This window comes from Enhydra lutris, unplaced genomic scaffold, assembly GCF_002288905.1.
Source record: "Enhydra lutris kenyoni isolate GAN:26980312 unplaced genomic scaffold, ASM228890v2 scaffoldscaffold3, whole genome shotgun sequence".
NCBI lineage: Eukaryota > Metazoa > Chordata > Mammalia > Carnivora > Mustelidae > Enhydra > Enhydra lutris.
Window position 1 is genome coordinate 74,472,185 of NW_019154087.1, and position 23,244 is coordinate 74,495,428.

General features: G+C 50.4%; 1 protein-coding gene across 1 annotated transcript; it reads right to left on the minus strand.

Annotated features, from left to right (window-relative positions):
- Nucleotides 1-9,859: 9,859 nt before the first annotated feature.
- On the minus strand, nt 9,860-16,694 carry LOC111155541 (SRY-box 7). The gene is made up of 2 exons (XM_022515754.1): nt 16,316-16,694; nt 9,860-12,514 (listed from the first exon to the last, which is right to left on the minus strand). The coding sequence occupies exons 1-2, from the start codon at nt 16,551-16,553 to the stop codon at nt 11,592-11,594; spliced, it is 1,161 nt and encodes a 386-aa protein (XP_022371462.1). The 5' UTR covers nt 16,554-16,694; the 3' UTR covers nt 9,860-11,591.
- Between the last annotated feature and the right edge of the window lie 6,550 nt (nt 16,695-23,244).

A 23,244-nucleotide genomic window follows, 5' to 3' on the forward strand; every position in this document is an offset into this window, starting at 1 on the left:
AGACACACACACACACACACACACATATATATATATATATATATATATATATATGTATGTATCATCTTCCCAAATGCAGCAACAAATTTCCTCCTAATCTACTCTGGTAGGGACAATATTACAAATAGTTTTCATTCCTGACTGATGACCAAGTGGGGGATATGAAAGTGGGCTAGGACATGGCAGAAAGCCAGTGTAGAATTGAATTTTTCCAGGGATCATCAAGAGGTGATTGTCTCAGAAATTTATATCTCACCACTGATCATCTCCTGAGCTATTCCCATTGCTTCTATTTGTTACCTAATCTCAAAACTCTTGATATAAACCAGTACCAACTGACAGAAAAACTGAGTCACAGGGAAATGAGGCGACATGTCTAAGATCAAACACTGGGCAGAGGACAGACCTGTAAGTGCCTGAACCCTGCAGAGCTGTCCTGTCAACCAACTGAGGTTGATGGGACACCTACTATGTGCCTGACACAAAGTAGGCCCCATGGAGTCAAAGATAAATAAGATGCCTTCCCAGATAAACACGTTCCCAGACCAGTGGGAGGACAGATGCTCAAAGACAGAGAGATTGCCTCATCGCACGGTAGATGCTGTGTGAGAGCGCTATGAGAATAGATGGGGCTTGTGGGGAGGACTGGGACAGGGTAGGTCAGATGGGTGGAAGGCATGTGGAAACGGCTTTTTGAGAGGGGAAGCATTTGGACTAGGTCCCGAGACATGAAGGACGAATCTACAGAGTGAAGGTGGGGAGAAGGACTTTCCACCCTGAGGAAACAACTATGCAAAGGCACCGGGGTATGAAGGAACAGGTCCTATTTGGAAATTTGCTGCGCCCAGAACACAGGCTGTGCTATGGGGAGTAAGTCAGGGGAGAAGAGACTGGCCAGGAGAGTGGGGGCTGAATGTCCTCTGAAAAGTTTGGGCTTCACCTTGTAGGCAAAAGTTTAATGAAAAGGGTCATATTTCCAGACCTTATGGAACCTCTAGCAGGACTGGAGGTGAAGAGGCTCAGGGTGATAGCCCGGGAGTGCCAGTGGTGAGTGTCTGGAGTGGGGTTGACCAGACAGGGCCCAGAAGTCTCCATGGACCATGGAGGAATCCCAGCATCTCTCCGGAGACCAGCTGCAACCTTTGCAGTAGGTCATGCCTGATGGGGAGGGCTGCTCCTCTGTGTCAGGGTTACGTGAGGACCTGCCAGGCCGGGCTCAGAAGACAGAGGCTTCTTACCTCATCCTGTCCAGCCCAACAACCTATGCAGAGAGGTAGAAAGATCATTGATGTAAGTAAGGTAGGGCAGAGTCCCAAGGAGGTGGGGTCGGGTGACACACAGGAATAGGGTCAGATCAGGTGTCTGGGGGCCTCATGATGTAGCCTGGCGACAGAGGCTGGGCAGCCCCCCAGGGTAGCTGAGACAGAACAGATGATGTGGTAGGAGGTGCTCAGGGCCTGGATGTCAGAACCACAGCTCCGGCTCTGCTCAGAGTGACACCTGCCCAGGGACAGCCCACCACGACCATCTCCCCAGAGACCACTGCCCATGCTGAGGCCAGGAACAGAAAGGAAGGGAACTCCCCTCTTTTCTTTGTTTCTCTTTCACAGGCTCAGGAATGCAGAGCATTCTGCCCCTTGGAAACTTTTGAGTATAAGCTCCTCATTTATGGAAGCCTGGAGAAGGAAAGTGATTTACCCCAGATCGCACAGCAGCATAGCAGGCATTTGGCTGGCCCAGCCCTGCAGAGCATGAAATGAAAAGGTGTAAACCCCAATCTTCTCCCCTTCACCCACCTCTCTCATCTCCAAGTATCCTGTGACCAGGGGACCACCTAGCAGAGAGGACTGCAAAGGCCTGGCAGCCTAGGTTGCTCCCAGGGCTCAGCCGGGATGCAGGTAGTCTTGCTGCCCAGGGAATTCCAGACCTTCCTCTGCTTACCTGGGCTCCTCAGGCTCAGCTGAGCTTGTGTGGAAGTTCACCCCAGGGAGCAGGCCCCGGGGAGCATCTTTGGGCAGGGTCCCTGTCCGCTTAACAGTGATGGGACCTTCCTCAGTCTCTTTGCCCCACCTGAGCCTCAGCTCCAGGACCTGTGACAGGGCATAACCGTACCTACATCGGGATTGCTGTGAAGATTACGTGAAATCCAAATGAGGACATGCTTTATAAAAGGCAGTGCACCCCCAGATGTGAAGGGAGAGGGGCTACCTGCTCTCCCACGTGAGTGTGCATACCTAGTTATCTGTCCACGCCTATGTAGATGTTTTCTCCCAGGCAAGTGCGTGTTCATCTGTGCTGGGATTCAATACTCCCTTTGGCCAGTTTGGTTACCAAGAATCAGCTTCCCAATGGGGGTGGGGGTGTGGAGGGAGCTGCCTTTACCAGTGGGTTGGGAAGAAGGTCTGGGCTGCAGGGAAGGTGGCGGCCCTCCCGGCATGCTGGGAACACCATACCATTGTAGTAGGGGGCCCACCTGGGGTCAGTGGTCTGCAGTCCCGGTAAGGCTTGTATCTGCGAATGTGTCATTGAGCAGTGTCCCTACACTCTCTGGGACTCTGTCTTTATTTCGAAACAGTGTTCTCTGAAAAGCATCTTTCCTTTGCTTTGAGAGCCTACACACAACCCTTGCTTCCAACCTGGAGCCAAGGCTCCCTGGCTCCCAGGGAGGAAACTGGCCTCAGGGGATAGGATGGTGTGTGGGAAACCAGAAGAGGATGTTCTCTATGGGCAGCAGAGAGGGGAGCATAAAGCCTGGTCAGTCCAAGATGACATTGAAGAGTAGGTGCTCTCCCTCCAGTCCCCTCCCTCCCTCAGTGGGGATGGACTGCCCTCAGTGTGCCCAGCCCTCTTCAGCAATGGCCACTGTGCCTGCCGCTCCAGGACTGAGTCCAGTCCTCAATATGAATGCTGGGAGGAGGGCAGGCCTCTAGCTCCCACTTGGCTCTCCCCTCCTATGTACAGGTGGGGAGGCAATGCTTAGAAAGGGTCAGAGACTCACCCCAACCACACGCTTGCCAGGGCAGAGAAGGGCAGGAGCTGGGTCTCCCGGGCCTGCTTAGTGTCTTGCCTCCCAAGCCCTCCACACTCTGTGCCCTTGGACAGTTAGCCAGGTGGGAGGGGCCAGCTGAGTGGACTGACCCTGAGTAAAGGGACTAGTTTTCTAGGCCCCAACTCCAGGCATAAGATCTGACAAACACATGAAAGCTTTGCACTCACTGCCCTCCTTGGAAATGGTTGACTTTGGAGCAAGAAGGCTTCCGTTCTTGGGAGACTTGGACAGAGGGGTCCCGAGACAGACCGGAGTCCCTAGGCCTGGAGCCTGAGTGCTCTGAAGGTGGGGACCTCTGGGCTGCTGGGCCCCAGCCTCATTTCCTGTGGCTGCCGTAGGGACAGGGGCGGAGGAGGAAGGCTCAGCCTGGGCGAGCTAATCTGGAGAAGTGATTTTCCTCCTCAGCCAGTCCCTCCCTGGGCAGGGCTCTGGGCGAGAAGGTAGGCCCAGCCAGGGCTCCCAGGGAGGGGCTGGCTTATCAGGCAGGAAACACTGGGCTCGGGCCACATCCTCCACCTCCTCCTGGTCACAGCAGCTCCCACGGGCAGGAAAATACTCAGCAGCCAGGCTGCTCCTCCGCCCTCTCAAGGCCCCTCCCCCATCCCTTTCTCCTCTTCATCTTCCAGCCCACTGGAGAGGTGGTGTGGAAGGCCATGGCCTGTTGCCCTTAGAGCTCTGCCCCCGGCACCCTGGTCTCCCAGCCCTTCAGCCGCCCCTGACCCCCCTGCTACCTTTCAGGGTCCCTACAGGCTGGACATGGAGGGGCAGGAAGGGAGGGAGGGCAGGCAGAGACAGCAGAAACACAACACAAGGTTCCATTGGCTCCTGGAGAGGTCTTGGTATGCTCATCAGGCCCCTCTGTGCCAGCCTCTGGAGTGTCTGGGAACCCTAGGGTCGTGTGCCTGCCTCCCAGCAGAGTGCACTAGGATTCTGTCCTCTGGGAGGCTTGTTCCCAGCCTCCCTCTCCTGGGCCAGCACCCACCAAGACCAGTTGGGTTTCAAGAAGTGCAAGAAGAAATTCCAGAGGTCTTCTGAAGGTCTGCTTTCACACAGTGCTCCAGCCTCCCCTTCTATCTCATTCCTAGGGCTCTTTCTTCTCATTAACCCACACTCCTGTACCTATGCCACTAGCCTCTGCCCACTGCTGAGGAACTCCCCTGCCCACGTAGCAGAGAGAGTTGTGGGGGCACCCTCGCCCAGAGCTCCGTCCTAGCCACCCTGCATGGCTAAGGAAGACTGACCACCTTGGTCCTGAAGGGTCTCACCTCACCTCCCCATCACAGCTCTCCCCTCACAGACCTGCACCCGCTTCTACTCTCAGCGGCCTGCTCTTAGGCCAGTCCCCTGACTTCTCTGGACCTCCATTTCCTTTCTCATCAAACCTGGGGGTTGACAGCATGATAACAATGATTCCTTCCAGTTTTGACCTCCAGTGATTTTTTTCAAGGTCACAGAATTGGGTCGAGAATCTCCTAATTTCCAGCCCCATGTTCTTTCCAGTGAAAATGTAACCATTCTGTTTATATGAAGATACCCCCAACAGAGTGACAGTCATCATCAGAACAAATCACTTCATCGTCAATTTTAAGGTTGCACACTTCACCTGACCTTCACAGGGCCCTGAGATGTGGAACTGCTGCTTCTGCTTTTCAGGGAAAGGAACGAAGGAAAAGCAGTTTCCAGGACTTGCTGGGTTGGAAGGGAAGAGCTCTGCACCTCTCCAGCTCCTCTGACATGGTAAGAACTAGTCGGTGTGGAGAGACACAGGCTGGAGCAGGTGGATGCCTGTGGCTACCTGTCCCCTTCACATGACCTGTTCCCCACAGAAGTCACAGCCCCACCTTTAAGTTTTGTCATCAGAACCTCTAAGACACAACAGCCAGCTCCCTGAGGCCCCTGGAGGCTGCAAACTCTTCATTCATCAGAAACTAGTGATTTTTCCAGGATCCACTGGAACATTTTTGTTGTTTTAAGGTCCCCTCCACTTGTCCCAGACCTGTGGCACCCCATGGCCCCTTAGAGTGATGGAAGATGAGTGACCATTGAAAGACGGTGAACAGCGCCAGGGGACCCACCATGTGACCCAGCTCTGTGACCCTCTGAGAAATGACTACACCCTATGCCCACTCACAGAACATTCCAATAGTGCCCACAGAGTCCACGCTCCCACTCCCTGGTGAAATCCCCGGCCTCCCTCTCTCAACGAGACCTCATCCTCCTGCCTCTCCCACGTCCCTACAAAGTTCAGCATCTGATTAAAGGGAATGCAGACCTCAGGGAGGACCTGAAGGAAACCACACCCAACCCTGGCCTCAGACATGGCCCACAGCGAAGAGCAGAGGATCATGACCACCAGCCTGCAGGGATGAGAATGACCTGGGCAAGATGGGGACAAATGTGTCCCTCTGCACAGATGATGACAAGCCCACAAGGACTTGGATTGAAACAGGAAGGATTTAGGTAAGGTACAAGAAAGAAATTTCTGATGATGGAAGTTGTTAGACTAGCTTACAGAGAGAAAGATCCCTTTTTTGGGAAGGACTCAGATCAGATGGAAAGCCACGAGTGGCTAAGAGGCAGCCCTCAATAGAGAATGGTCTAAATGACTCCGTGCTTTCTTCCAATCCCACTCAGTATCCAGACAAGGAAACTGAGGGAGTCCTCTGGAATCTCCTTAGCCATATTAAAGGACTCCTTTTCCCTTATTTCTCTCACACAAGCAACCCCAGTGGGACAATCATATGGCTCCAGATTTTTTCAAACTAGTACCAGCCCCCAAGCCTAAAACAAACAAACAAACAAAACTAAATTGTTTGAAGAAATCAAACATAGAAAACAGGTATCCTATACATGCATATAAAGTTTACAATTTCTTAAGAGTCTACAAATTCACTATCCCCTCAGGTGAGAGAACGAGTCTGGGGATTTACGCAAGTCCCCATTAAAATCCAGTGATGAGGTTAGGTCAGACACTTGCTTCCAGGTCCAGGCATTTTCCAGATACTCTCCTAGAGAGTTTAGAGCTCTGATTGCCCTGTGAATGCAGCCAGCGTGCTGATGGTATTCTGAGGGGTTCTGGAACTAACCCAGCTGCCTTGCTGATAGAGTAATCCTTTCCCCTACATAGTTACTTGATGCTCCGGGAAACACATGCCATCCATTGCAGTGTTAGGGGAAAGGAACATCACAATTTGCCGATGGAAACCAGCAGTGAGCACATAACAGGTCTTCGGAAAAACAAAGTCACCATGACAAGTGAAGCCAAGTGAGCATGGTCAGATTTAAGTCAGTCACAAGTAGTATTCAGGGGTTTTAATTCTTCCTGTTGAGAGTTAGTTATCCTGGGAATTGAATGGAGACATTTTGTGCCTTAGCTATCAATCGAGACTCTTTGGGAACCCAACAAACAAGCAGTTTGAAGCAAAAGCTGTAAACTTGTTCATTTGTCTAGATCTCGTGATTCCCTGCTGGAAGTCAAGTCAAAGACATAAACAAGGAAATGTTCACTTTAGTGTTATTTGTAATGGAAAAAAATAAAAGTGGGATATTGAATAGCAAGAGGGTGGTCAAATGAATTAGCTACATCAATGCTCTGAAATACTGAGCCATCATTGGAAATAATATTAGGAAGATAAATATCAATATGGCAAAACTTCTATGTTTTCTATGATTCTTGAGAAAATTAAAGCCAAATGCCGGCAGTATCTATATCTATGCTGTGATCACACCAGGTACAATTTTGAACACAAAAATACAAGCCTGGCAAGTTCAGGATACCAAAATGAGCATACTGAAAATAGTTACATCAAAGTCATGGGGTGGCTGATTTTTCTTTTTTTCAAATTGCTCTTTCAATGGGCAAGAAGACACCTTTTGCAAAAAAATTAAGTTTAGTAGCACAGGAAAATGTTTACTTAATATCATGAATAAAAATGTGTATTATAAGAAACATATGTGTACATAGAGCTAGATGCAAACAAAATTTTAAAGACTGGATGACCTATGTAAAAAAATTACAAGCAATGTCTTGAAGATGTGGATAATAGATGATATTTTTTTCTCTAAACTTTCTACAAAGACTGTCTCTTTTTAGAATTTTAAATATCAATGGAAGATAGATGATAGATATGGATGGATGGATGGATAGATGGATGGATCAGGTAGATGGATAACTGGATGGATGGATGGATGGATGGATGGATGGATGGATGGATAGAAGGATAGATTAAAAAGATGATAGATGGATCTCTTTTCTCCCTTCCTCCCTCTCTCCTTCTCTCCTCCCTCCCTTCCTTCTAAATCCTTTTCACTGGGAGGAAAAAATCAAGAGCATAATTTTCAAAAGCAAAGCAGGCAGCTATAAATGTTACAAGCCTCAAGTCTATTCAGCTGCTCTAGGATGGGATGGGAGAAGGGATTTTCCTGCTGTACCTTGTGCCCATTCCTGACCTGTTTACTACAGGCTACAGTCTAGCAGGTGGGACTGAATAGCCATGGATGCATCACATCCAGCCTGAGCCCTGAGAACTAGACACACACAAAAGCTCTAGGGTGTTAGTGTCCAGAAAGATGGGCAGGGAAATAGGGACCCAGGAGGTTTTAGGTCTTTATCACCAAGATGAACACGAATACCTCAGATGTTTATTTATTTACTGCTTCATATTTTTGTTGAGCAACTACTATGTGTCTGTCCTCCTGGGAAGATGCATATGCATGGATGATTCCACTGCCAAGCAGTAAGGGCTGTTACCAAGATCTGCTCAAGACCCATGGGAGCTCAGGGACACCAGTGACTGGCCCCTCTGCCAGGCGGGGTTGGGGACAGGTAAGGTGGACTTGGATGGTTTGTGGGATGTCATCAGACAGGTGATGGGAGTGAGGATCTCCCCTGTAGGTAAGAGCACTGGGTTAAACACAGAAGTATGGGAAAGGAAAACATCTCAGAGAACAATAGGCTTTTTGTGCAGTAGGTATCCAATGGTGGGTAGGGGGAAGCTGTGCAAGGCTTCTGGAAAGAGGAAGAAGGTTAACCATAGCGGTACTCACATGAGGCTAAGCAAGGTGTTGTGAGTCCTGAAGCTCATACAGTTGGGAAGCCGGGGGTGGGGAGCTGGCATATGAATATATTACCGGAGCTAATGAGTGAGAAGCACAGAAGCAGGAACTTCATTGCATTCATGTGATCCCACTTCTGTGCTCACCCTGGGTACTGTGCACTATGAGCAAATACTGAAGGATCTTAAGGAAGAATGAAATATCTACACCTATGTTGGAGAAAAAAAGGACAACTGTGCATACGCATCAATACTCATCAGCCAAAGCAAAAGGTGCTCTTGTTGCTGGGGACAGGTGGGTTCTCAGAATGGGCAGCTAAAGCTCCTAAGTACTCTTGGCTTCTGGGCACAACTGTCTCACTCATGGCTGAGCAGAAGTAAAAGAGCAGCCCCATCGCCTGCCTGTTTCCTGCCCTCCCAGAGGCAGGGACAATGGCCCTGCCCCCACAGTATGTCCTGGAATGAAAAATGCCCAGTTGGCAGTGCCGAGGGCCCATGTCCTATGCAGACACTGCACGACGCGTCCTCCAGACAGCTGATGGCCCTGAAGTCTGCCAGCCAGTCACGGCAGTGGGCCTGGATGGCCCTGACTTTGGGTTTCATCTGACTCTGACCCTGTAATTTCCTCTTTGCCATTCTTTCTTTCCCCAGGGCTGTGAGAGGTAGGAATTGGACTGCATGTGGTCCCATGCCATGGTGAAGTGCTAAAAGAGGCATGAAGCCTCTAGACTCTTTGACTGATGTTGCCAACAAATGTATCTGATGAAGTGGGGGAACGCCAGCCTCCACCAGCTGAGTGGGGTGAGCTACACTGCACCACCTCCCACCCCGGGCCTCAGTGTCCAGGCTGCACAGCGGGTGGATGGATGACAGGGCCCCATCTGGGATCGTGGGTGAGGATTAGCCCATAAAACTTGCCGTAAATTTCCCTACATCTATAAAGTGCTATGAAAGTAATGACTATAGATTATGATCAGAATTGAAGGATAAACATATGCCCATTTGGGCCCTCCCAGAACCCACTCCTTGGCCCAGAGAGTCTGGGAGGAGAACAAGTTACAACTGCTTCCCCACGGAGAGAAGCCAGGCACGGCGACCCGCAAGGGGACTGAGTAATCATCAGCTTTTTCCAGGCATTTTTTGGCTGGGATTTTAATCCTAAACCTCACAAGATGTTACATCTTTTAATTACCAATTCAGGCACTTCTCTGCCTTCTCCACAACATTCCACTGGGTTTTGAAAGCCAGTGATGTCTTGTTATACCACATCAATAAATGCATATTAAAGGGAGAAAGCTAGATATTTTTCTAGATTATTTCAAAGGAGGAAAAAATGTGGCAGCCTTAAGGAAGCAATTGGGCAGAACTTACGTCCTATCTTGAGAGCGCCTGAAAATCACCTCATTCCACGTTGCAAGTATGAAGTCATCCGGAGAAAATTGTTCTGCAGGTAGGTTAGGAACTCGTCTTTTCTTTCAATATTCATGATCACAACACTGTTTCTAACATGTCAAATTAGGCTTGATCTCTTTATCATAATTCATAAAATAAAATAAACCAACCCTACAAGATAATTTTTTAAGATTAAAAAAATTGATAAAGTATTTTGACCAGTACTATAAAGGGGAACTGGGCATAATATCTACAGCTCCCTGGACAACCTTTTCTGTTTGCAAAACTACATTTCAAATGATAGAATGGCCATGGTACAAAAACATTTATTTAAATTAAATATTTTAGACAGATCAATATCTACAACCATTCCAAAGCATATGTAGTTCTTACAAAAAAAAAAAAAATGGAACAGTTTAGCTTAACGTCTGTGATAATGTTTTACAAGATTATTAATATACATTCTGGACTGCACCAGTCAATCATACTGCATGAATGATTCACTATTTATTACCAAATGTATACAGCAATAGCATTAAGATTAATTATATCTTATAAGTAATTTCATAGTAGGACGTCTTGGAAGAAAAAAAAGGATCTCTCAACAATATAAAATATAAGCTAAAAATAGGATAATATATAAAACACTTACATATTTCATACAGGCAATAATGGGCTGGAATTAAAAGACAACTGTCTTTTCCCTCATTGCTAGGTATGTTCCTTCAAAGGAGGTTTGAGAGAAGGATGGAAATGTTTTTTGGGGTGGGGTCAGGGCTCAGAAACATTTTCTGAATCACAGTGCAGTTCTGTTCTTTGGGAAGTCAGTATAGCAAAGGGGAAGTTGTTTTGAAGTGTTAGCTGACGATGTTCCCAAGAACCAGCTGTCTGGTGAGGAGACTGAATTCTCATCTCAGCCATAGGAATGATGTTTAGGATTTTTAAGCCAGGGGATCTTTGAATTCCTGGGCAACTCAAGGATGGAGGAAGAACAGTGAAAAGAGAAAAAGAAATCCCAGGAAAGGATGAAGGGGAGTCAGCTACAGTGAGAAGGAAGCTCCTTTTGCACCTGCAGAGGGGAGCGTGTGTTAAAATTTTGCTCAAGAAATGAACACATTCAGATTGGAGGTAAGTGATGTTTTTGTGTAGAAATTCTTTTTAGGTTCCCTGCTCTTTGGGTCATTCGGAACAGGGAGTTAACAAGAAATTGCCAACATCAACAAGAGTATCTGATCTAGGCTGCACAGACATGCATTTAAGGGTGTGCATGAAGGTGTGTGTGTTGTGCATGGCCCACAAACACTGTATATGTTCAGGCTGCGTATAATCTCTTGTAATGTGTGATTAAAAAAAATAATTTATCTTAAAATAAGGTTTAAAAACCAGTGGTTTGTGTTCAATCTCGTTTTCAGTAGCACAGTCAATTCTAGTGGTTAATTTCCCAAATCAAGAGGAGTACTGTCCTTTTGAAAGACGACGATCATTTTGGAAGGTAGTGCGAGTGCAGAAAGCTGTGTGTTCTTGGGCTGCACACAGATTATCACCAGGCTGGACATGAATGAATTTACTAAGACAAACTTCGTTTTCCTTTTAATTAGCCTTGAAAGAATCCTAGATCAGAAAACCCTGGAGCAGAAGGTGCCTTAGATGTCAAGTCTGTCCCCAACTTTACAGACTGGGGGAGGGGCTGCAAGGGGAAAAGAACCGAGTGGGGATCCCACCAGCGTCTGGGCCAGAAGCTGGAGAGGTGTGAACGCCGCTGAGATTTTCACACATTGGTTTCCGCGATGGGGACCCAGAGAAGTAAATGAAAATCTACCATCTTTCTTTTGGCAACTACCTTGCCTTATTCCCAGGGTGTAGCCAATGAAAACCCATCTGAAGGAATATACTCAAAATGTAGGTGGCAGGGAGCAAAGGGGCACTCAGACCGGCAGACCCCGGTTCCGCCCCGCTGACAGTTCAAACATGCACACCCCGGGCCGTTGGAGGACGTCGGTAACACTGCGCGGTTACCTCTGCTCAGCGCTCCGGAAGGAGAGGCTGCGCGAGGCAGGGCCGGGCTGGCTGCCTCGGCCTCTTTGATACGCTGTACTCTATGATACGCTGTAGCTGTTGTAATACGTGGCCGTGGCATCAGCCAGCACGGAGATAAGGCTGGTCTCTGTGGGGCCAGTTGATGTCACCTGGGAGACGGGGACATGCCCACTGAGGGCCACAGCCCCTGTGGCAGAGTCTGGGTGGCCAGGAGTGTTCAAATACTGGTCGAACTCATTCCGATCCATGTCCCCCAGGAGTTCCACCTGGCTCAGCTGATCCAGGGCATCAAAGCCGGGGTGTTCCGGAGGCGGGGAGAGCTGGCCCAGGTGGGCGTGGATGTTGGAGTGGAGTGGGTGGTAGGTGGCAGGGGAATAATAGGCAGGAGACGGGGGACAGGCAGGTACAGTGGACATCAAAGAGACGCCCGGGGACTGACCGAGGGCTAGGGAGCCCAGGGGGTGGCCGCAGTGGAGGGGGCTGGGGGCGAACTCCGGTGAGTAAGTGGGCCCAGGCAGGTGGGGGATGTGGTGGGAGTGCGCATGCTCCTCCTGGCAAGGGGAGGAGAAGAAAGTCTGCTCCGACTCCAGTACGTCCAGGGGCGACATTTCCGGGGGCGTGGGTAGCCCGTATGGGTAAGTGTCCATGCTGCCCGGGGTGCCGCCTCCGCCGGTTGGCCCCTCGTGATAGCAGCCCCGCAGGCTGGGCAGGGCGGAGCCGGGGGAGTACTCACCCCTGTCCTCCTTCTCCCCCAGCGCCCCGCGGCCGCCGCTCCGCTTCTCAGGCAGAGCGTTCTGATCTCGGGAGAGGGAGCTCAGGAGGAAGCCCGGGTCCACGCGCTTGCAGAGGCGCTTGGCCTGCTTCTTCCTGCGAGGGCGGTACTTGTAGTTGGGGTAGTCCTGCATGTGCTGCAGGCGCAGCCGCTCCGCCTCGTCCACGTAGGGCCTCTTCTGGGACAGCGTCAGCGCCTTCCACGACTTTCCTGCTCACACAAGTCAGAGAAGGCCCCTTTCAGCATCTGCGCGGCTTGGAGAGGCCGGTTCACCTGTGTCAGACGCTCCTGCCTCCCTGCGTCCACACTCGCACTCGCCGTCAGCCTCCATCCCCATCCCACATCCCCATCCCACCTGCCCCCACCCCACAAAGGACACAAAGGACACTGCACCCCTCGCATCCCGCTCCCATCCCAGATCCTGGCACTGTGGGGCCAAACCAATCTCTCCGGCTTGCAGCCCGCAAAACCACTAAGGCCAACTATGCACAGGGTCGCTTCACCTCTCTTATAAAAGCCTAAAGCCGCGAATCACGCAAACGTATTAACAATGCGGGATTCATAGTGAAAAGCCCACCAGACCTAATGTCAGATGCTCGATAAAAATATATAACGACCACTTTGATCTGGGCTTTTTTTTAGCCTAAGTGGACCAAGTTTACTCATTTGTGCATTTTAATGAAAACTCTCTGCCTTTGCTGATTATCGCTGCCTCTCAGGAAGTGATGCTATATTTATTTATGGCATAAATCCCACAGGCCTTCTTGTGAGGGAACTCGGGGCTCAGTCCATCCTTTTACAGATCTAAGTAAATTACAGGATCTCACTTAGGGGAACAGACAGTTATCCCTCACATCTGAAGGTCAGTTAGGACCCTGCCATATGAAGCCCATTGCCAGCACGCTAGCATCTGCCTGCAACATGCACACACATGCGTGCACACACATGTGTGCGCATGCACACAGGTGCACAATCATGCACACATGCACTCATGATAAGGCTTCCTGCTCTCTACTTAATTAGCCTGTGACTGTGGCAGGGGCCAATTGCTCAGTCACTGACTCTTCTCATAGAAGCAAGTTCTTTGACTTCCCTGGGTCTTTATTTTCCTCACTATAAAATGTATTGTGATATTGTCCAATTCAACTCTCTCTTTAAGAAGCATCTCATGCTTGTAACCAATTGGTGCTAAAGTGCTGGTTTCACTTGGACTTTCTATTCATCCTTACTCCCTTCTGTATAGTTTTATAAATTGCTTTAGCATCTCTCTCTCTCTCTCTCATCTGTCAGTACATTCATTGCACATCCCTCTGGCTGCTGCTTTTCTGAAGGTCATTTCTGGACCCTTACCTCCCAGGCGGACCCTGGGGTTCTGCAACTTTGGAAGTCCCCTCCCCTAAACCGACTCTTATGTATCCTGAAGTTTGAGACCTACTAGCTTGGAGTTAAGTACCCCCGTCCCCACTCCCTGTAAGGAAAGGAGCCACATGTCCCACCCAGAACCCTCGGCATAGGGCCCCCTACAGAGCTCCGTGTCCTGTCTCCTCAGTACCCCCACTGGCCCACTTTGCATGCCTGGCCCTCATAGAGCACTGGAGGAGGGCAATTATTAAAGGCACTCTACCATTGGGATGAAAGTTTATAACTATTGTGACAGACCCATCAATTAATATAATTAGGTGTCACTTAAAAGGGCAACTCCAAAAGTGTCAGGAACTCTGGGTTTAGGGCTGGTCAGCAGTTCCCAGCCTGTGGCTGAGACTGCAAAGTTGTTGCAAGAGGCCCAAAATAGAGGCACACCCCACACCTTGTCTGTGGACTGAATTTAAAATGTGACTCTAGTTTCTAAGTGTACATAGATATCATAATATTAATAAAATAGTCATTTTAAATTTCATTAAATATATTAACTGTTTTTATGTGCCTTTTTATTCATAGTATCCTAAAAATAGTAGTGCTATTAGGTGAAATTGTGATGTTAAAGACTGTAAAGCTTAGAGGCAAAAAAGTTGGGGACCCGGGGCGCCTGGGTGGCTCAGTGGGTTAAGCTGCTGCCTTCGGCTCGGGTCATGATCTCAGGGTCCTGGGATCGAGTCCCGCATTGGGCTCTCTGCTCAGCAGGGAGCCTGCTTCTCTCTCTCTGCCTGCCTCTCTGTCTACTTGTGATCTCTGTCTGTCAAATAAATAAATAAAATCTTTAAAAAAAAAAAAGTTGGGGACCCTTTTCTAGGTCGGAAAGGAAATGCCTGGGCAAGATCATGGGTGGAAGTGGATCATCATGCTGCCCCCTAGTAACAGGTTTAGGAAGTCCATATTTTTAAAAGCCCCTTGCCCCTTGTTGTACAGTTAGGCAGGAAGGAATCAGTGTCTTTCCTGCAAAATGAATTATAACCTCTGGAAGCTTAAGTGAGACTTGTCAACAGGGATCAGCTCACAAGAGGCATTTGTCAGGTTGGTCCTTTCGCCTTCCCATTCCCTGGGCTGTAGGCAGCCTCAGTCCCGAAAGGCTCCCCAGCCTGAGCTCCTCTCCCACCTCTGGCCTGGGCCTGCAACGGAAAACTCACTCTGTCCTGGTCACAGGAGCTGCGCTTGATCAAAAGGCACAGTGCCTGGGCCCATGAAAAAAAAATGTTGAAGGACCCACCAAAAAAAAGTATTTTCATTTCTTTAAAAACCTGAAGAAAAAAAATCAACTTTTAGGTAAATGTTTTACTGTTGTATATATTGATATATTTGTCTTTATGCCCATACACTATGAAATATAATTTTTAATATTTTTATGAACAAAGGGGCTCACTAAGACACTGATCCACCATTGTGTCCCGTGCTTATCTAGCCAGGGGACTGGGCTATGCATGGGTAGGAGACTTTTGGAAACCAGCATCTTTGAAAGGACATCTATACTACAGGAAGGACCCCTTTTGGGGGCCTGTAGGTTTAGCCGAAGAAAGGTGGGTGACAGCCCTCACTCCAGGGTTTGGAGCTCTGGAGGGAAAAGAAAAAAAAGCTCAGTTCTGGGGGAGGGGTGTGGTTGGGGAGGGTCAGTCCAGCCTCAGGTGACCACATACTTCCCCTTGTCCCACTGTGCCTACAAAGTGCTTTGAAATGTTTCCACAAGTTAAAATGAATAAAACCTCCGTGGAAGGGCAAAAAGGAGTAGAGCAGTTGAAAGTACTCAGCTCCAGACCTGGGAAAGAAGAAACCCCCACAAAAACCCTACTGGAACTCTAAATTTTCAGACCTGCCCTAACTTCTTTCTCTGGGCTCCTCTGGTCGGGCTTGTCCTTGTCCCCAGGCCCACTGCCCCTGCTCAGCAGCCCTCAGAAAGTGGCGGGCTTCAGGACAGACCTCACTGGCTGCCCTGAGCGTCCCAATCACAGTATCTATCCGCTGCGATTGAGAAATACATTATCGAATCGAGTCTACGTGCGCATTTTTTGCTGTAGGTTTAATAATTAAGTTAAAGAAAGGATGCGTTTCGGCAAGGTTTCTCTTGACGAATATTAGTTAATAATAGTTAACAACCTCCTTCTGTGATTGTGCCAGTGGTAAATTCAGGGAATAGTGGGTTTCCCGCTTGGATATTCCTAGCAAACACCGGTTCCACCCAGCCTCCGGGTTTCCGTCCTGACCTGTGTGCGCGTAGGTCCCGGTCGCCGGGCGACCGGGCCTGGCAGCTGATGGCCACGCCTGTCCCTTGGGTTCCCGCGAGTGGGCTTCCTGGCCCACCCCAGCAGGCCGCGCGGTTTCACTTTGGGCGTCGTCGAGGTATCCCGGCTCTGAATCCAGGTTACTGTGCGCTTACCCACGCTCGCACAGATGCCCAACCTCGCGGGCACAGCGAGCGCGAGCACTCCCCGAGCATACCCACACGCCGGGTCCTACCCAGGCACCCCGCGCTCTCAGGACCGCAACACGGCCCCTAGAAGCGAGCCCCGGGGACCCGCCTCTGCCCGCGCCCCCGGCCCGCCGACCTGCCGGGAAGCCCCGCCCGCCCGCTGGCTTACTCACCCAGCATCTTGCTGAGCTCGGCGTTGTGCAGGTCCGGGTTCTGCACCGCCAGACGTTTCCTCTCGTCCTTGGCCCACACCATGAAGGCGTTCATGGGCCGCCGGATACGGCTCTCTGCGCCCTTGTCCCCCGGCGGGCGGGGGGCGGCCGGCGGCGACAGCCCATCCGACAGCTCGGTTTCCAGGGTCGGGCACTCGAGCCCCTCGGGCCACGGATAAGCTCCCAACAGCGAGGCCATGGCCGCACGGGGGTCCCCTCGCTTCGTCTCGCAGGGCAGGCGCTGACCTGGCCCTCGCACGGGTCGGGCGTCCAACTTGGCTGGCAGCCGCGGCCCGTCCCTTTATTTATCAGCTTCGTGCGGCCGCGTCCTCCAATGATTCTCGAAGGCGGCGCGGCCCCTCCCTCCGTCTAGGCTCGGGCCCACTCCCTGCGTCCTGGGCCACCGTGTCCCGGCTCCGACCTGCCAGGATGGGGATAAGGGAGGGAGGGCCACTTCCCCGCGCCCGCCCCGGCCCGCCCCTCTGCCTTCCGAGTCCCTCCCGGGAATCCGCCCCTGGCCGCCTCCCGTCCTGCCCGCTCTGGGTGCAGGTGTAGCAGAGCCAGGAGGCTGGCGCCGCCCGCAGTCCCGTCGCCCCGGAGCGGGAGTCAGACTCCAGTGCCCTGTCCCGACTGGCCGTGGCCTCTCCCAGCCACACTCCACCAGCTCCTCCCGCGTCTGGAATCCCATGGAGAACTGAAGCCAAACAGGTTTCGCTAGGCCAGGCCGGGCGGGAGAGGAATTGACCATGAATCCCCCCAGAGCAGCCTGTGTTCTGAAGAGAACATTCTTGCCCTTCTTGTAAAATGAACAGGGCTCCAACATCCTCACTCCCAGCCAGCTTTGGCGGCCAGAGACTTGCCAGGAGGAGGGATGCACTCTGCATGGGGCCCTATGCAGTGCTCACAGAGCCCCTGCAACTCCCTGGCTGTCTTGAGGGCTGGACTGCATTCTCAGTTCTCCTTCATTCACTCTGCCATCTGATTTCTCTCCTCTAACACCCTTATCTCCACATCACACTAGTCTCAGAGGTCCTCAGGGTCTTCAGCTCCTTCATCTTCTCTCTGTATTTTCCTTCTGGTTGTATTTTATCTTGTCTCCGTCTGGCTTCTGCTTCTAGGCGTGGAGTTGCTCTGGCCCTCCCTTCCCCCCTTGCTCAATGGCTTTCCAGCAGCTTTCCGACTTCCCAGGTTAGATGGCGGCAGGTTCTGGACTTGTGCTCAACTGGGAGGGCTGAGGGCTGGGAGCTCAGGGTAGTCTCTCCAAGATGCCAGCCCTCTGCCCCCAGGGCAACTCATATGAGCCCGGCTGTCCTCCTGGCTCTCAGGCAGCACCCGCACACAGTAGGTGCTCAGGAACTGCCGAATAAGCGAAAGAATAAGGGAGTGAGTAAATAAGGCTTAGACACACCCTACTGTATAAAACACGACAATCATGAGGCTTGATTAGATCCTGGAATTCAATCTACAAATATTTACTGAGTGCCATCCCTGTTTAGGGCTTAGTAGAGGTGACCCTGAAAGGAGGTAGCATTGTCCTGGGAGGACCCTGGGGTCTGGAGCCAGGACCTGTCTTCAGTGTTTGATTACTTAATGCATGACTCTGGGCAAGTCATGTATCTCTCTAGGCCTTTTTTCCTAAACCTAAAAGGAGGACAATGATAAGACTTGATCTCATGAGGCTGTTGTGAAGACTCGGTGAGATAATACACATGAAAGCTTAAACTCTATATGATGCTTGCTGTTAATACAACTCTGGGTGTAAAGCCCTGTAAATTTCAAGACCAAATTTCAATGCCCTAGGGTGCACGCAGTTCATAAGTGCCTCGTGTGCAACATGCGCTCCCAGACAGGCCCCACGGACCCCAAAGCAAGTGGGTGGAGAAATGCAACTTCCGTTTTTAAATCCCAATTTTAATCTACAGAACCCGGGATAATTTTCATCTCAGAATGGGCTTTACTCATAAAATAATAGATTGCTTAGTTTTCTTCTCCTTTTCCAGAAGGATCCAGCAGCAGCACCTTAGACCCATGTGCTCCACACACTACCCTCGCAGGCCAGAACTGAGCAGCAAAGGGAGCAAGTGCTGGCAAGAAAGGGCGTGTCTTGAAACCGGGAGAGCATCCTGGAACCCAAAGTGGAGCAGAGGGCCTCGCTGGCGCCAGGGACCAAGTGGACAGTCGGGGGGAAAAGGGGTGCGTGCAGAGAGAATGTGTCCACAGTCTAGGCAGACGTCCCTACCCCTGGAAGCCTAGGTCACTTCCTGTGTTAGACCACTCTACCAGAAATTCCTCAAGAAAAATCCCCAGGCCAGGATAATCTAGGAACCCTGGGGCACCAGAGTCGCGCCAGGCCACGGGAGGGCACCTCACTGGGGTATGGAGGGAAGGAGAAGGGACCACGACTGAGGGTTCGGGAGGGGGAACTGCGCTGCAAACGTGGATCCCTGAAACAACTCGGCTGCGACTCTTTCTAAGCCCACCGCCGCTGCAGGGCACAGACAGTGCTCCGAAGGCCCAGAGGCCTCTAGAGGACAGAGACCCCTTGCCGGCCGCGGACGTTCCCACTCCAGCCCCCAGCCTCTGGCGCGCTGCCGGCGCGTTTCGGGAGCAGAGAGAGCACGCAGTGGGGCCGCGCCCAGGCACCAGGTTAGAAAGAGGCTCGGGATCCGGGTAACGTGGAGCGATCAAGTTTGGCTCCACACGTCTTTCGCAAAGTTGGAGAAAACGGCGGGGGCGGGCGCAGAGAAAATACAAGCTGTGATTCTTGTTTCCAATTGTTTCATTTCTTGCATTTCGTCTGGAGAAAGTGCACGAGACTGAGTCGTCCAGGACCTGGACGTTAAGGGCCACATGGCTCGCATGAGCGCTGCTCTCAGCGTATGAGCGCTCTGCTCACGGGAACCTGGGCTCTTTTGCTCGCTCCTTTCCTTCACTACTTAATTTGCACCCGCGCATTGATTTACCAGTGCAACTTTATGCGAACGTGCCCTGCTGAGGGCGGTGCTAAGAGATGCGCGTCCTTCTGCCTCTCTGGTCACTGCGACCTTCAGTCTCCGGAACTCCAAATGGACCTCAAGCGTCCCCAAAGCCCGGTGCTCCCGAGCCTTGAGCGGGAGGGCCAAGGCTGGCGATCCCCCATCCCCCATCTCCCTCACCGCGCAACAGCCCCTACGCTTGCTGGGGCCTGCTCTGGGCCCACGACGGCAGCCAGTTGTCCGTAGGGGCTCCGCACGGTGAATTCGCAAGCAATCAAACCAAGAAGTCTCCAGTAGGGGCAATGGAGTGGGGTCCGCAGCGGGATGGGATAGGGGTTCCGTCAAACACCGAAGAGCAGTCTGAGCAGCGGTCTGCGTGTGAGGCCTCAGGGACACAGTGGGCACCGCGCGAGTACAACACGGGAGACCTGTCCGCACAGGGACCTGAGCAAGCCTTTACTTCCCCGTGTGTATTGTGAGAACTGCACTGTCTGCTCCCTCAAATGACTTTTGCTTCCTTTCCTTTCTTTTCTTTTTCCTTTCCTCCTTCCTTCTTTCCCTCCTTCCCCCTTCTTTCTCCCCTCCCAGTCTCCCCCTCTTTCTCTGCTCCCTCCCATGTCTTTCTTCAGCTCAGCTCTGTAGTTGAACACGGGTTTCCAGGAATACAGGACTTGAAGTCTGAAAGCCCCAGTGTAAATTGCTACAATTTACTAGCAGTGTCATTTACTTGATCTCAGCCCCGGTTTCTTCATCTGTAAAATGGGGACAAAATCAGGATGACTGATACATTAGTTGTCAAATCATCTCCTATGCTTTAAAGAATTGTGAATTGTTACAATGAATGGATGACATTTTACATAAAATTAATAGGGTCAGGCCTTCCTTATTCTGTTCCAAACCTAAGAATTCTGGTGACTCTGGGAGAAGGGGAAGGAGGGGAGTCTGGTGCACATTTCCTGCTCTGAGTGGCAGCTGCTGCACAGGAGCTCAGCATCTGGACCACGCACAGCACTGGGCTGGGGGAGCCACAGCTGCCAACTCTCATGTCTACCAATGGTTTGTGCATGTGTTTGCTGGTGCATTTCATCCTTCGGTTGAAATCATCACTACCATACCTTTCCTCACACTAATTTATATACTTGACTGGCAGTCTTTGTAAAAGGTCATTTGCTGACCCATCTGGGCCTCTACACAAACCCTCTTGGAAGCAGACAGCACCAGTGGTGTCATTAAGCCCTTTCCCTGATGACACAGGTAGGCTGCAGCTTGCAAGGGGCAGAGCAGAGACGTGAACACACATCCCTTGCCTTTGTGCTTTTGCTCCCTGGTTGCAGGGCTCTCCAGGGTCAGCTCCCAGCTTCCCACCCTCAGCAGAGCTCCAGTCCAGAGAGAGAAGGGCTTCTAACCAGCTGCTGTGTCTCCCTTGTCCTTGTGCCCTCTCCAGTCTGGTCCCTCCAAGTTCCACTGGCGCTTTCCTCACCCAAAAGGTGTTTGAAGTTCAAGGAAATGTGAAAAGCAAACGAGCAAACCCTGTTGGCCATGGGAGAGGTGCATGCTGGAGAGCCAGGAAACCTGCCCAGGCCTGCCAGCTGCCTCTTCCCCCACTCCTCACAGCTGATCCAGCAAAAAGAGACCCTGACTTCCCTCTAAGCAGTTGTACTCAGGGTTGCTCTTTTCTAACCTAGAGCAATCTCTCCATAGTCATTCAGGAGGAATTCATCAAGGTCCCTAATTTAGAATCATTTGGGTAGGTGGGATTAAACAACACTGTGTGGACTTACGATGTACCTGTAGGCTTGCCTGAGTGGCCTGGAAGTAGGCAGAGCACAAGGAAACTGGGACAGATCTTCACTGCCTCTGAGGTTTAACTGCTTTTCTACAGGCACTAGGGGAAGTGGAATAGGGTTTCCAAACTACATTGTTCCTGAATGTGGGGAGGGTAGATCTCTTGCCAATATCAAAATCCCTTTGTAAGAAGGACTTAATACTAAAAAAGGACTGGGATGCAGAAGCCCAAGATTTCCCGAGATGGCCCACATCAGACTTGTCACACACACCAGAATCCCCCGCCTACACAGAAGTGCTCGTTGCCGATTAATCCTGTCTTCCAGCAAATGGTGGGAAGAACCCTGACTTGAAGCCAGAAGACTTAAGTCCAGTCCCATCGGCTACTGCTGGCTGACACGTTTGAGCCAGTCACCTAACCAGTGCACATGGTGGAGAGTAACATGAAGCCAGTGAGGTGAAGGGCTTGCCTGTGCTGTATGCATTCTCCAGGGCAAGGCAGAGGGAAGCCAGTGCACATTCTGGGTTTTGTGTTTGCTTCTCCCTAGCACTGAGGGCTGGAAGAGCTCTAAGCCAAGAACACACTTTTTCTACATTAATTTTCTTCTACTCCACTCTGAACAATGGCCAGTTTTTCTTCTGTAAGGGAGTATGTATGTAGGATTACTGCACTGAAATGATCTCTCTTTAATTAGTCAGAAGCTAGACTTTCAGACTTTAGATGGAAAAACCAACAAATTACAAGAAAAACTAACAGTTGGCTCAAGGGGGTCTGTTTCTATCTCTTTATCCTATTGCCTATTCTTTCCAAATGCCTAGGAGGAAGAAGGGAAACTGATTAGAAGTCATCTTTAAATAATACACAGTGGAAATAGGAAGAAATGGGAATGAGTCTTTTCTTGGGCCTTCTGTACAGGAGTCTGATTTCTGGGTAAATAGTGGCAGGATCATGACTGACATTGTAAGGTGATACTGATAGAGCTCTCATCATGGAGAACTGTGTCATCAACCAACAATTCTGGTGTGAGAAGCTAAGGATACGTCCTGTTTGTTTAGCTTATGAGATTTTCTTGAGTAGATTTCAGCTTGCCATTATTTTATGTTTTGCTTTTACCATTATTTTATGTTTTGCTTTTTAATAAGGTATAACATGCCTATGGAGAAGTGTGCCGATGGTGACTCTGCTGAGATTTCATAAGGTGAACACACCTGCATAAGTAGTGCTCAGATCATGAAACAGAGTTTTACTAGTCCTGCTATTTTAAGGCGTCCCACCACCATTAAATTGTAAGTTCCCTTAGGGCAGGACTGACTATCATTCTGTTTTACAATATAGAATATTAATAGAAAATTTGAGGTATCACAAAGCCAACAAGTCAGAAGACAACTGCCACTGGAAAGCTAGTTACTCACAGTTCCCAAGAGGGTACTCTATACTCTTGGGGACATAGAAGCACTATGGGGAAGCACTGGAAGGGGGCAAAAGCCTTCACTGTGGTTTCCTCAGGAAGGCCAGGTGAGGGAGGGGAAGCAGGCTTAGGATTGGCTAGTCTGAAGAATTTGAACGGGCTCTGGAGTATAAGAGCTGTCCCTGTTTGTCTGGTACCTGGCCTTGAGGTGATTTGGGCAGGTGGACAGTGGCCCAGAGTGTGAGAGTGCTATGAAGGAGATGGTTGTGGGTGTGGTTTTGTACTTGAAAAGTGCACTAGCAGTTGAGTTGTTTACTATCTCTAGGGATTGGCTAGCCTTGGGAGGGGCAGTCCCTCCAGAGTCAGCAAGGCCCCTGATATCAAAGCATCAAAATATAGCCAAGGACTCTGTTAATGCACAGTTATCTTTGACACTCCAGAACCTAAAATAATGTGTTGCACATAAAGGGCAGTCAATGAAAGGGGAAAGATAGAAGGAAAGAGTAAGGGAGGGAGGGAGGAAGGGCAGTGGGAACAATGTCCAGTGGGTGGGTGGCTAGTAGGGCAACAAGAGGGCTCACTTCCCACAAGCACTGAAGTAAGATGCCCCTAACAACGCATGTGAACAGACTGCATTCAACAGCTCCTGGATTTATATTCAGAAAGATTGAATGTCTCAGCAGTTTTAGATGTCCCTTTATGAAGACTTCACTGGGAAACA